The 14,199-nt window shown below is 32.5% G+C and overlaps 2 protein-coding genes across 3 annotated transcripts; both read right to left on the reverse strand.

Moving 5' to 3' along the window:
• Positions 1–288: 288 nt before the first annotated feature.
• Positions 289–1,653, reverse strand: LOC136350184 (uncharacterized). Of its 2 annotated transcripts, none has more exons than XM_066301696.1 (4): positions 1,413–1,645; positions 1,255–1,359; positions 957–1,129; positions 289–503 (listed from the first exon to the last, which is right to left on the reverse strand). In XM_066301696.1, exons 1-4 carry the CDS (start codon positions 1,498–1,500, stop codon positions 408–410), a joined length of 462 nt encoding a protein of 153 aa, XP_066157793.1. In that variant the 5' UTR covers positions 1,501–1,645; the 3' UTR covers positions 289–407. The 2 variants fall into 2 exon arrangements, with proteins under 2 accessions (XP_066157793.1, XP_066157797.1); XM_066301700.1 differs by lacking the exon at positions 289–503 and adding an exon at positions 886–906 and having other exon boundaries at positions 1,413–1,653.
• Positions 1,654–5,508: 3,855 nt separating this feature from the next.
• Positions 5,509–12,989, reverse strand: LOC136350182 (uncharacterized). Its single transcript, XM_066301694.1, has 4 exons — positions 12,807–12,989; positions 8,167–8,271; positions 6,335–6,504; positions 5,509–6,166 (listed from the first exon to the last, which is right to left on the reverse strand). The coding sequence occupies exons 1-4, from the start codon at positions 12,907–12,909 to the stop codon at positions 6,071–6,073; spliced, it is 474 nt and encodes a 157-aa protein (XP_066157791.1). The 5' UTR covers positions 12,910–12,989; the 3' UTR covers positions 5,509–6,070.
• Positions 12,990–14,199: the final 1,210 nt, after the last annotated feature.

Genomic DNA, 14,199 nt, shown 5'->3' on the forward strand with positions numbered 1-14,199 from the left:
TTTTTTTATCATACGGTGTGGAGGATTCACATCTGGACCTTCATGAAATATAACTACTTAAAGGGTAATGAATTAAACTAATCTCCTTAAGATGCAACGAGCAGTCTTTAAATATACATATTGGATTATTAACGTTATCTTTAACGATAAATAAGAATATGAAGGAATTGGGGCACGTCTCATAGAGTTGCCCAGACTGTCACCAAAAACCGAATGTTCTATGTGAGAATATAGCCATATCCAAGTGAATGGTCACCAGGTGTCATTTGTCATAATTAAAAAAATATATATATTTCAGCATTTTTTTTGCATTTTATTATTATTATACAGTTGCTCGTAGTATAATTAAATAATTACGCTAATAAGACAATCAGGATATTTTAAAAGTATATTTTATTTCACGATATTCACTTCTTAATATCAACACTGGTTTCAATGCAAAACCCACCTTCATGTCCAGCGTTGTCCACGTAGGTAGTATTTATGCGCAAGGTTGCCGGCATCTGAAAAAAACATTTTGTAGAACTTCGCAACTTAAAATTAGCGTCGTTAATTATAAAATATTAATAAAAGTATGTTCATGAGCGTGACGCTACTTATAAATACGAGAGTAGTAAAATATCTAGTCAGTCCTCTTCGGTTCAATTTAGGAGACAAGGGGTTTTTCCAGGAGGCATAGTACATCTGAAGGAGCAACAAGTTGAGACACGCGCATTCATTTTTATAAGCTTTTAGTTTTACTGTAGCCTTTGCAAGCAGCTCAGGGAGAGGGAAATTACCGGTTATGAGACTGCCGTTTGAGGAGACACTGGGCTTACAATGACGCTGTAGATAGGGGAGGCATTAAAACTAAACTCACTTGAATACTTGAAGTTATAATCGTTTAAAACCAGTATCATTCTACCACTGGAAATCAACATGTTTAAATTTAGTTATTATTATTTGAAAGCACTTACCGCCACTAAACATTGAGAAACTGTAACATTCAAATCAAATTTTGGGACCAAATCCAGCAGTCTGTTTCCCACAACATACGACACACACTCGTTTATGCATATCGAGGCTTGTTCGAAATACGCGTCATATTGGATTAGGCCTACGTGAATTTCAGGTCCAACTAGTGGAGGAACTAAAAAATTTAACACACATGTTTTATAGTCTAAATATTTATACAGTGAACAACATGATCATACACTAGATGCACGAATCTTCAACTCTTCAACACATGAGAAGCAAAGACAAGTTGGGACTTACCTATGGTGTCTGGGGCAACTAGCACCTCATAGTAGTATCCCATATGCAGGGTACACGTAGAATCAGCACAGTCGGTGATTTCCAGATCGTGTACTGTGTCGCCTCCTGTCGTCAAAAGCGTAAATCATCTGATTCTTATGATTTTAAGAAATGCTTACCGCATGATGTAAACTGCACTTGTGTCGAAAAGCCTACGAGAAAAGCACATATAAATGCACTAAGAGCCAGATTTGCTAACGATGGCATTCTCGAGAATTACTATTTGTTAATAGTCACGAAATGCCAAATATAAAATTTATAAGCTTAGTGAACGTTTTGACCAATGGCTTATTGTAATCTGAATGATGTATTAAGTGCGAGCTGGAGATCATCAACATGATATAACATGATGTGGCTGAATATGGAAAATTGAGATATCAAAATATTTTGAGGGATACGTCGATTCTTGAACTTAGAATGGTTCCTGGGTGTGCACTTCAAAAACTTTTGATTACGCATTGCGATATATACCGGGTGATTATAGTTAATGGGACAGGAAAATATTCTGAAAACGAGAAAATGTATAAAAAAAATTCCAAATGAAGTTGCTTTTTTTTCTGGGGTTGAACTTTTTATGCTGTCAATTTTTTTTCAAGGTCACCTTTTGGTCATTTGAGGTTGATTTAATTTCTTCAAATGAAACACAAAATTTTTCTATGAAGATTAGAATTCTTTATTGACAGTAAAAATGTTTTCACGTAAAAACATTTTTTGTTAAAAGTAATAAAATTCATATTAATACTAAATACAAAATAAACGCTTTTTTAAGCTTTACTAAGATATTTGAACAATTTCATTTGTTATGTAGTAAATTTTACTCTCTTATAAAAAAAAACAAACATGGTGTGTGGATGTACATTCTGATGCGAAATTAATGCAAATAAAAATTTTCAAAAGTTTAGGCATGCTCTCCTTTGTATCACGTTTGCTTAGATTCGAGTCAGTTTGAACCTTAAAATTCCCCATATAATATATTTCTATCAACATATTAAAGCTTCGGTCATTATAATTTCCATGGAAATGACAAAGTCAGAATAGAACTTCGATTAATTTCTCCACTTCCATGGAAATAATTTCTCTGACAAAATTGCTAGGAGTTTGAAAAATCGCGTCTTAGAGTCCCCAACTGTTAGGTTGGTTTTAAGGCCAAAAGTAACTTCGCCAAGAAGATATTTTCTAAGATTTTTAATTTTTCAAATCGTAAAATTATTAAATGCGTATAAGTTTTTAAAATTAATTTTTCACAACTGAAAATGCACAATATTGTGATGTGCCATTTTTTTGCTATAAGGAAAACGAAAAAAAAACGAAATTTACAGAAAAAATTATTGATCAGTAGCAGCTCTTAGAAGAGCGGTTGAGGAAATTTTTGACATTTTCTATTGGCGTTCGATTAGAAAACATACAATTTGAATTTTTTAGCGATGCAATACACGTGTAAACAACAATGGGAGGTTTTTTGAAAATCTGTATTATTAATAATTAATTAGGGAATTAACAAATAATTGTTCACAAACAGGCAATAAATTATCATACAATTTAAAAAATCTTATCAAAGCAATTAAAAAACTTAAACTTATATTTGACTTAAATGATGTCAGCTATCAGTGTCAATCAAACAATAAATCAATGTGAACGATTCCATGGCCAACTATTTTAATATTGCTATATCAGCGAAAAAAAAAAGACTATACGTCCGCCATTTTGAAAAATATCTGTCTACTTATTGATGTCATCATTTTAAGGCTTGAAAATCTTTTTTTAAACAAATCATAATCTACCATGATTTCCTTTAAAAAAGTAAATTTATGCCATATCTCAAAAATGAGAGTGATGAGAAAAAAGTTTAGTGGACAAAATTACCTACAATATTCGTATTTACACAATTTCTCTTTAATCAACAATTACACGGTTAGATCGCTTAAAACAATCTAACCAAATTTTATTTTTGCTAATTATCTAGTACGGCATGGACTTTTGCAAGAAGCCAAAAGTGGCTTTAAATTGGTCACCGAATGCTGCAATTCTTTCCCCATTTCACAGTCTTCATAACTCTTCTAGGCTTCGAGATCCTTTCACTTATCATAGAAAAAAAACTCTCCCTGTATAAACAGTTAATACCTAACAAATTCGTCGTTTACCGCTTAAGTTTATCGTCGCTCTAACAGTTTTCGAGATACAGCCGATGAATTCTAAATGTATACGTTATGCTTCCACCTCGAACTCTAGGACATTTTGTAACACATGTCACATTTAAAAATAATCCTGATAACGGAATCATAAAAAAAGTTTATTACAATGTTTCCACAGGCATTTCTTGAGAAACGGACTTTGAAAGTCTTAAATTCACATTCGAGAATCATGTAAAAGGCTCATGATCCCAGGCCAAGTAGGTACGTACGTGACAACAGAGCTTCCATTATTTCTAAAATAATATATCTTCATCAATGTCATCACCAATAGCACGATTACTGCAAATTCCCTATTGGATAATCTCGGCAATCAATGTTAGATAATCAAGTGGCATGAACATTGAAATTATACGTGTTTTTATATAGCTACTTTACGCTGTGAAGTATTTACTTGAACCCTTGACGAGGATGACACCAGTCAGGTATTAATTATGACGCTTACTGACCCATGCTCGCAAATAAATACCCAGCAAAACACATGATATTTTATGTACTTTTGCATAGAGCTAAATGAAAGTCCCCTTCAAGAAAGAAATGTTAGTTAGAAATGGTAGTACAATTTTGAGAAGGTATCTTGTGATTGTTACGGGGTGCAAACATAATACAAATATAATACTTTGTCACCATGTACTATGAGACTTGTTGTGGTTCATTCAGAGGTTCAAAAAAATAATTAAATGGGTACAATGTATCGAACTTTTTCAGATTATTAGAAGTTGGAAAATATTCTCTTTAGTCTGCAATAATAATTTGGGTTTTTAAGAAACAGATTCAAAAGTTGAAAGACAGAATTTTCATAATCTCACGATATTAGAAATGCAGTAAAATCTGTGCTTCGTAACGCCAAAAGATAACTTGAACTCGAAAAAAGCAGCCACATTGAATACAGTTATCAGTTGTATCCACTATCCGCCGTACATAGAATCAACGTATTTCTTCGTCTACTTACTTACCTGACGGTGACTCAAGCCCTATCGCGCTGCGCTGCGTTGTTAAAACTGCTCTGCGCAACACGACGTATGAAATTTGAACGGTAATGTGCGCTGTAGCGCGCCGAATTACGAGATTCTGCAACGCAATCCGGCAAGTCTCAGTACATCAAAGAAAAACGTTCGTTTTGGATGGGGTTGTAAATACATGCGCGGTCAATACGGTTTTGAATTGACTGACCTTGAATTTAATTAAAATAGTGTGCGCACGCGCTAATTGATACAAAATACTAAATAATTTTTTTCTTTAAAACACTGCGCGGAATTGTGTAGTTCCTGACGGTACTTTAGAGCGCGGCACGTTCGATCAAGAGCGGCCTCAATATGTGCGCGCAAACTATGTGCATACGACTAGATTTGGTCGAGTTCAATTGAGCGCAGATGGAATAGACAGTTTCCGCAAATGTTTGCTACAATCGTTAATCCAATGGTTTTCCTATTAGGATAAGCGACCCTAATTAAATTGATCTCACATAAAGAATTATTCTGGTGATAGTGCGTACTAACGCTATATTAGCAGTTATTCGAGAAAAAAAATCAAACTGATTAACCATTGATGTAATTTGAAAACTGAACCCCACTTAGTTAATATCATACAAGAAAACCAAAGCCGAATAACACTTAGTATCACGGGAATATATTTAAAACTAAGAGACGTGCTAGAAAGATTGGAGAATGAGGTCTTCCACGTAACGTCGTTACTGGATTTGAGACTGCAGTAACCACGACACTAATTGGACGGAACTACGAGAATTCAATTTCAATTTCAAGAATGAACACCGCACTATCATATTCATTCCAACCCTCGAAATTAGCACCTTTGACTTTCTACAGTCCCAGAAAAGGACAACTTGGCAATACTCAATCGCTCATGGTTAATTAGGCGGGTTACGGGTTCTACATCATTTTACACATTTGAGCAACTTTCCTACTATTTTTACCTATTTGAGATTTCTGTCTTTTAATTTTGTAATTTTACCTCAGCAAATCCGTAATTTCAATATAAACTGGACTGTCTTCAAGTAATACAACAGTTATTTTTAAAAATGTATAATAAAAAACTTAAATTTATATTCGATATTCCTCCTTAATTACCTATTATACTAATTGTCAAATGACAATTACGAGTTAGTTTTGTTCCCTATTGATTTCTTCTTTGAATGCTCTTTGTCTAACTTTAAATAATGAAAATGTGACAAAAGCAAATTATTAAGTACCACTTGCTCTAATTAGAAAAATAAATATTTGATCATTCTAATTTCAACCAAAATTACTTACAAACCGATCTTAAAATTTAATTATTCTTTGTAAAATTAACACAAAATGACTAACTATCATTATCACAAATTTGACGAACCATCCACTGATAAGGCAGAAGTAATTAGCTTGAATATACTTAAATCGAAACATACTTTAACATCATTACAAACTTCTTAAATACCTAGTTAAAAATTTTATTTAAAAAAACCATCCAATTTTTCTGTCTCATTGTTAATCTGCGATAAAACACATTTATACAAAACATTCACTTTATTAATAATTCACGTAATGTAAACATAAATTTAATTATATTTTTTCGTGTTGATATATTGTTGGTTATTTATAGATACTAACATTTATCTCAACACAATATCCAGTAATAGTAGAAGTGCCACTTGTGTATTTACATGATATTCTTAACGTTGCAGGCAACTGCAAGAGAAGCTCATTATAAAATCAGAAAGTTTATGCTCATGAAACAATAAATAATTTAAAAATGATTATTAATTACCTTAAAGAGAAAAATTTTAAAATTTGAACTTTTGCGGATTTTCATATCTCTACGATCGCTCTTTATCAAATTTTAAAAGTTGTACTTACCCCTACCATGTTCGAACTAACTGTAAAATTCAAATTAAACACAGGATAGCTTAGTTTATTGGTAATAGGGCAGCCGTAATCACATTTGTTCATGATTGATGCACTTTGATTGAAAAGAGCACCATACTGGATGAGGTGGACCTCTATACTGGAATCGTCAACTTGAGGGTCTGAAACAATAGAAAACTTGATTCGAATTAAATTTGATCGCAAAGCTCGTCTTGGCAAAAACTGTAAATATCAAATAAAGCTCACACTAAACATATTTTCCCCCTCTGTGCAGAGTGTACAGAATGACCTATTTAACCCTCAACATCTATAAACAATGAGAGGTTTTTTTCGCTTCTTAGGTACGGTCAACGTTTGAAATTCTCACTGAAAAATTCTAAAAACTCGGACTAACCCTATCATTACAGTTAAATTCGCTAGCGAAATATTATAAAAAGCAAATATATTTTAAGAAAATCCTCTTGTGCGTCTACTACAACAAATTGATAGGTGTAGAAAATTCAATGCAAGGGCATGAAGATTAGAATCTTCATTTGACGTGGTTACTTATATGTTCCAGTGAGAACCAAACAATGCAGTTCAAAGTTATTATGTATAAGTATTTTTAAATTTTAAAATACAATAGGTACCTACTTAACGTAAATCTCGGTTTAGTGTTTACTATTAAAGTTCAAATGTGCAAAATCAATGTGGTTTAAAATTGATAAGGTTTGTTTATTCCAATAGCGTCATTTCGAATACTATCTCAACTTGTATATTTAGATTTCCCCTTCAAAAATTAGAAATGTTGCAAATCATTCTTCAACCACCATCAAATACTTTGAAAGTTATACACAAGAGAAAAACATCAATATTGCATATTTTGTCAATCGAATTTCGACAAGGGCACAAGTTTCTTCTTTTGTCTACATACATATGTTTATTTTCAGCCTATTTCAGTGATCCTCTCATCATTCTCTCATTCTACCTCCAAGGTATATTGTGTTTATGAAATGAAGAAATGATTCATCACATTAGATCTCACACAAAATGGGTTGGAGATAAACATGCAGGCGATAGCAGTGGTTCGAAATGTTGCTGAATGGTCAAAATCAAAACCACACTAAAAGGTCTGTACAAAATTCTACCACAGATTTCTGGGACAAAAACACGATTTGACGACTTATCCCAATTTACCTTTAAGTTGCGTGATTTGAACCATAAGTGGTACTTTTCCGCATTTCCTGTAGTATTATGATACAGTAGACTTTTAATCAGTATCGCATCAATATTAAACGCGCAAAAAAAAATGAGATTAACATGATTCTGGTAAGGCCAAATTCTAAAGAAAATTATTTTATACATTTTGCCATAGAAACTCCTCGTTGTTACAGGGATAGCACTCGAGTCGGCAGGTCAAAAATCACAAGTTTAAAATATTCACACATAAGTGTTAAAAATGTGTAAAAATTGGAATATTGACAATTTTTCCAACATATTGTTGATGTTTAACACCCCCGCTGCTGTTAAGTAACTGAAAACACATTTTTCTTTAAAATGGTTCTTGTATCTGACATTCAATAAGAAACGTTGGTGTGCAACATGAATTTTAAGCAACGGAAATGTATCTAAAAATTTATAATTTTCAATATTTTCTTTTAACTCCTCTTTTGTTGAAACTCTTACTGCATTACTGACTTTAAAAATAATTAAGTGAGGATGCGGTTGCTTCCAGATGATTCTTATATTCGACTTTAAATGAAAAGTCATGGGCGTAGGACATGTTCCTGAAGCCAAGCTCTCTTTAAAATATTACCTGACAAAAGAAATATGAGAATACTTACTTACAAATTCAGGTATAACTGTGACATTATAGGTACTGCCGGCTTTTAATGTGCAAAATGACCTCGCACAGTCTGTTATTGCAATTGACTTCAGTGGATCTCCACCTGGAAAAGATGATTAATTTAAAACAACACCAAACTCTGGCACTTCCTGAAAGATCTGAGATTTTCAGTAAATATAATAAAATGATTAAGTTTTGTTACATTAATGTGAATTTTATCACTCAGATTTGGAATCCTATCCAGAATTCAACCAATTGAGCATTGAAATCAACCTAATCACACACATAATTGCTGCATTACAGATTAAGATGTAACGTAGATTTGGTCAGAAGTAGTCTATAGTAGCCATGAATACGAAATATTGGAAATTATTGAGATTATCTTGAGATTATTATTAATACAGTTTTACCAGATAATAACACACGTGCTATCTACATATAATATTATAATTAAATTAAGCACTCGAAAACCGAGATTTACGAGTCAAGATGACTTTATTATATCGAGATCAGTTTTTCGAAATCATGATTTAATTTTCCGTGTCAGTTTGCAAGTAACTAAACTTTCCAAAGACATCCTGAGGGTACAAAACATTGCTCAATTTAATCATATAATTAATTCGTAATCAATCGCAGCCACTACTTAAATGGCCCTTCCATATCGAACTTCACATGAACGGAATTAAACAGTGCCTAAATTGTTGTCCATGACTCAGGCTGGAGAAATTCACAGTGACAAACTGATGACACTCGTCATACGACTTCGGTCATCATGGAAAATCCTGAAAATTATGTCCTAATAGAGTTTGTATGGATTTGCACGGTTCCATTTTATTCGTCTACCGCAAGAGATAGAATTCTGATAGAATTTTAAGTGAAACAGACATAAAGGTCAGTTAGAACAAAATATAGATTTTTTTTTTCTGTTAGCGTGAGAAAGTAGCTAACAGGTACCGCAAATGTCCTCTCGCTTTTTTGCCATGAGGAAAGTATAACGCGAAAGAATGTTTGAAAAATTGTTTACTCATCAAAATAATCACCTTCACTCTCCAAAACTTTTTCCCAACGTAACTGAAGGTCTCGAATTTCTTTTTTTTTTTTTAATAAAAATCAGCTGGATTGGATGAGGAAAAATATTTTAAGGCTGTTTAAAGGTACTGCGATCCGAGAACGTTGTTTATCTCATACTATTGTCCAGTGCTCTGAACAGGTCACAGTCCGAAGGGGGCAAATCAGAAAAATGTGGTGGGTGAGATATAGTTTCCCAGCGAATAGCCAACAATCTTTCCCGTGCGATCTTAGCCGCATAAGAATGGGCGTTATCTTAAAGGAGTAAAGTATCTTTTTTATTGCTAAGAAAAGGCTAAAATTCACGCAATTTTTTCTGTTTTGTCAAATATGGATATGTATACACTCTGTTCCAGATAAAGATGAACAGTGTGAGAATCTCGGAAAGGTAAAGGTAATAGATGCACAATAGTTCAAATTAGGAAAAAGTTACTCAATTTGAAAAAAATTAATAATCTACGTTTACACCGGCTAAATTCCTAATGGTTACGAAGATATTTGGAAAAAAACAAATTTGGCAGTTTGGTTTTTTTGCAAATAACTCTTATACGGTAAATTATCTTATACGGAATAAAAGTTTTACATTATCAAGACACTTGTTATCAAGAACCTCTTAGGAGTATTACCAGTTTTCTTGTTTGCTCTTTACTTCGGAGATAAATGGTTGAACTTTTGATTTTCATATAGGCGAAACATCGAATATTTACATTTTTAAAATCGTCATAAAATTCCCTTTTAAGTCATGCATTGCATTTGATATTTTTCGCAGAAACTCTATAAAGTGTAGTCATTAAAACATTTTTTGATAAATCCGCTATAATTTCAACTTATAACAATGGTACACAATAAATAAATAAATGCTATAGACCTATTAAAAATATTTTAAAGGTGCAAAACCTTAAAATTGTTTGACGCGCGCATAATTTTATTTACTTATGAGTATTCCTAAAATCAACATAAAATAAAAAATATCAATTTAATTATATAATTTTTTTATAACAGTAACAACGATATTCACGAAATCGCTAAATTTGGAACGAATAGAAGTTTCAAATTATAACAAATGTTCGAATAAATCATCATTATTTTCCAAACATAAATATGTTCTTTTCCCCGTCGAATCCAAAACTCTGTTCAGCCTTTCTGAATTAATTGTATCGAATACCTCTCTTATACATATGTATAAGAGAGGTATTAAGAATGTAAAACTTTCATTCCTCTAACAGTAACCGTATAAGAGTTATTTACAAAAAAACGAAAACTACCATATTCGTTTTGTTTCGACTATCTTCGTAATCTTTCGGTATTTAGCCAGTATAAAAACAGATTATTAATTTATTTTAAATTGCGTAACTTTTTCCTAATTTAAGTGATTTTATATCGAATAACCTTTCCGAGATCTCCATCCTTGTCATCCTTATCTGAGGCAGACTGTATATCTGATGTAAGTAAAGAAGCTCTGAATGAATAATACTTCAAAAGTCTAAAAAAGAGCCAGCAAAACTTTTTTTGGGTGTAAATATTTTGATGGTTCACATTTAGAGAACCATTGGTGAAAATGTCTTGTATCATATAAAATATATTTTCCGATACGATCTAAAAATGGTTTTTATTTAATTTAGACAAAAAAGAAGGTGTAATTGTTATACAAGTCAACCGATTGCGGTCGGTCAATTTGTGAGAAACCCACTTATCTATCTTTTTGCTCTTACCAATTTGATGGAGGTCTTCTGGGGCTCAACTCTTAGATGAAAAAAATCTGATGGTCGCTGCTGAAACACCGAACTATGTGGCTATGTCTGCAGAAATTTGGCACGGATCAGCCTCAATAATTTCAGTCAGGGCGTCATCATTGACAATCTCCAGTCATCCATTTTAAGGTTCATCCATAAGGAACTCATCCCCGTTACAATATTTTGAGAACCGAAATTGCACCTTTCGATCTGAGGGAGCATCCTTCTCAAACACTGACGAAATTTCTGTGACTTTTAGGCCTAATTTATACCCGTAAAGCAAAATTGAACGAGTGTGCGTCTCTAGGGTGACCATCGTAATGATTCTCCTTCGGATTCAAAGCATTAACTGATTTAAATTTGACTGACCTTGTTTACCAATAAGACAAACGCCTATTAATCCTAAATGAACCGTAATGGTATAGTGATGGAGGTGTGGTAATATGGAATAAAAAAAAAAGTGATAGGATTTTTTGTGACATCTGATAATTTCTGAACATATTTCAGTGCAGAAAGTTGTACTTTTCCGTGTGCTTTTATTTTCCGCACGCAAACATCTGCAAATAAGCCGAACATTGAGATAACATATGGTTGGCCTTAATTTTGTATTTAATTCCGTTATTAGCAAGATCGAAAAAGCGAAACAACTCACATTATAAGTGACTGTGTAATGACGTCGCTATGACAGAATAAACACTTAATCATATCTGCATTACTGGAATTAACGCGCAATAAGTGTTTTAACTAGATGTATGTGCCAATATGCAGTATTTGTCGGCCACTTAAACTAGAGTATGGGTTATAAAGAAATCATTAGAAAACAATGATTGTGTTCATATTAATTGGCGCCAAAACACTCATTTTTTAACGGGTTCTACAGTAAAAATCCGCCTCTTCAAATAATGGCTATATACTATTTGTCTAGCTCTTCAAGGATACGCAATGGGGCATATGACTAATCTTAAATCCATTTCGTTTCACTTAGTAGTATTTTAAGGCTGTCCTTTATGTAAACACGTTTAATTTGGAGGTAGAAATAAACTCTAATCCCAACCACTAAAGAATTGTCCTTCGGATACTTCGGCTCTTCTCCTATTCCTGACGTTTCAGGATAATTGTTCAATGTATTTTTGTCCCATTTTCAATAATAAAATCCATGGGAAAAATTTAACACATCGTAGTTGGCACAAAATAAGAAAAATTTCAGGTTCAAAAGGTACGTGGAAACACGACTCATTCTCATTTTCTAGTCACAAACTTGATCCGAAATTTATTACCAGCCGAAAATTAAGAGCGATATGGACGAGTTCATTTACTAACCCAACATATATAGCAAATGTTTTATAAATTATATAAACGTTACTTTATCTATGCACCTTAGTTGAGCGTTGTGTTTCAAAGAGCACGTTGCTTGATGCTACAGCAGTAACATCCCCCTAGAATAATTAATTACAGAACCTTTAATTATGGAACTGCGTCTTCCCATGAATGGGCGATAAAGTATTTTTATCGACCATGAGTCTGTTAAAAAACCGACACAAAACAAATGGAAACCATCAGTGTCAAAAGTTTATGTAAAGAATATAAACTGTGAGAAAATATTTTACCGGGCGCATGCGTGTAAAGATTTTGTCACTTGTCTGTGCGTAAAGATTTTAGCGCGCGTGGGCGCCCGAAGATTTTGCCGCGCGTTAATACAATTTCATTGAATTTACATAAGACCGGAAAATTAACACATATCATTACCGAGCAAAAAACCTTATAGGTATCTAGCACCACCTTCTACTCAGTTCCTTGAAAATTTTTGCCCGTATACTATAGTATATTGAGTACTCACCACAATCAGTAAAATCGAGTGAAGCATATCCAAAAAACGCACAATCAGCCATTATAAAAAGAACTATTACAAGCTGCGTAGAACGGAAAGAATAGTAATACATTTTCTTACTTGAAAAGTATTTAACAGGCCTCTTAAAACGCAAAATTATGGAGGTCTCTTGAAATCACTGCTACCGCTTAAAAAGTTTATTATTTAATATAAACTCGTTGTTCTAGAATCGGATTTAAGTAACATAAGTTTAAAGTGGCACTTCTGGAGATAAGCCGAGAACGACTTTTATATACCATGCGGCTCTAAATTGTTACCCCTCCCTTCCTCCATGTTCCCTTTTTTTAACAAATTATAATTTTTTTAATTAAAAGCACAATTAAAGAGAACAAAAACTACTATCATTTCGTGTTTAAATGAACCGTGTTAAAAATATTTCAAAACTACATTCTATAGTGTATTGCGGTTCAAAATCTATCAATTGAATTTTTAAGAAAATAGATTTAAATTTGAAAAAAATACAATATAAACTCAGTTCAATACTATGTAAAGAATGAAAAAACTTGTTAATGAGAGGAAATTTGTTTGTTTTCCATTTTGGGCTAACAAATAGTATTTGGTTATTTCCAGTTATCGTTTTATTTAATTTTTTTATTTTTAACTAAAGGCTGAGCACAAAATCGGAAACAAAATAATTCCCTATCAATAAATAAGTTTTTCCTTTGTTTTTGTACTATTTAACTGAGTTCGTATTGCTTTTCAAAACAAACTTGTATCTATTTTTCTCAAAAACAACATAACAGATTTGTAATCATAATACACCATTGAATGTAGGTTCGAAATACCTTTAATTTAAAGTGTCACATCACCTATGTTTCAATTTTGAAAAATCGGCTATTTTGTACTACCAGAGACGTACGCAACATTAAAAAAGGTAAAAAAATGTCAAAAAGTAATATTTTTGTCCTATTTAATGCTGCTTTTAAATTTTAAAAAATAATAATTTGATACTAAAAATAACAGGGGGAAAGCACAATTTAGAGTTGCACGATATATCAGAATATCAAAGTTTTTTTTTTTATCTCGTGGTAACATGTGAAGCAAACAACTCACAAACAGCAAATAGCTAATGGGTTAAAAAAAAGACATTTTAATCTCAAGACATATCCACTATTTTTCGAACTTCGAAATTTAAGTATTTATATTAAATTTATAAAAAATAATGTAAAATGCTAAGTGTCACCCCTATTTATTCATATTCTAAGGTCAAAAGTCACGAATTTCATAAAATTTTCACCATTTTTGTTTCTTTGATCTTCTATTTGACTATTCAAATGAATTATGCCCCAGTGCAAATGAAAACAGTTTTATGCCTTTGGGAGTGAACGTTCCAATTTAGTCC

This window comes from Euwallacea fornicatus, chromosome 2, assembly GCF_040115645.1.
Source record: "Euwallacea fornicatus isolate EFF26 chromosome 2, ASM4011564v1, whole genome shotgun sequence".
NCBI lineage: Eukaryota > Metazoa > Arthropoda > Insecta > Coleoptera > Curculionidae > Euwallacea > Euwallacea fornicatus.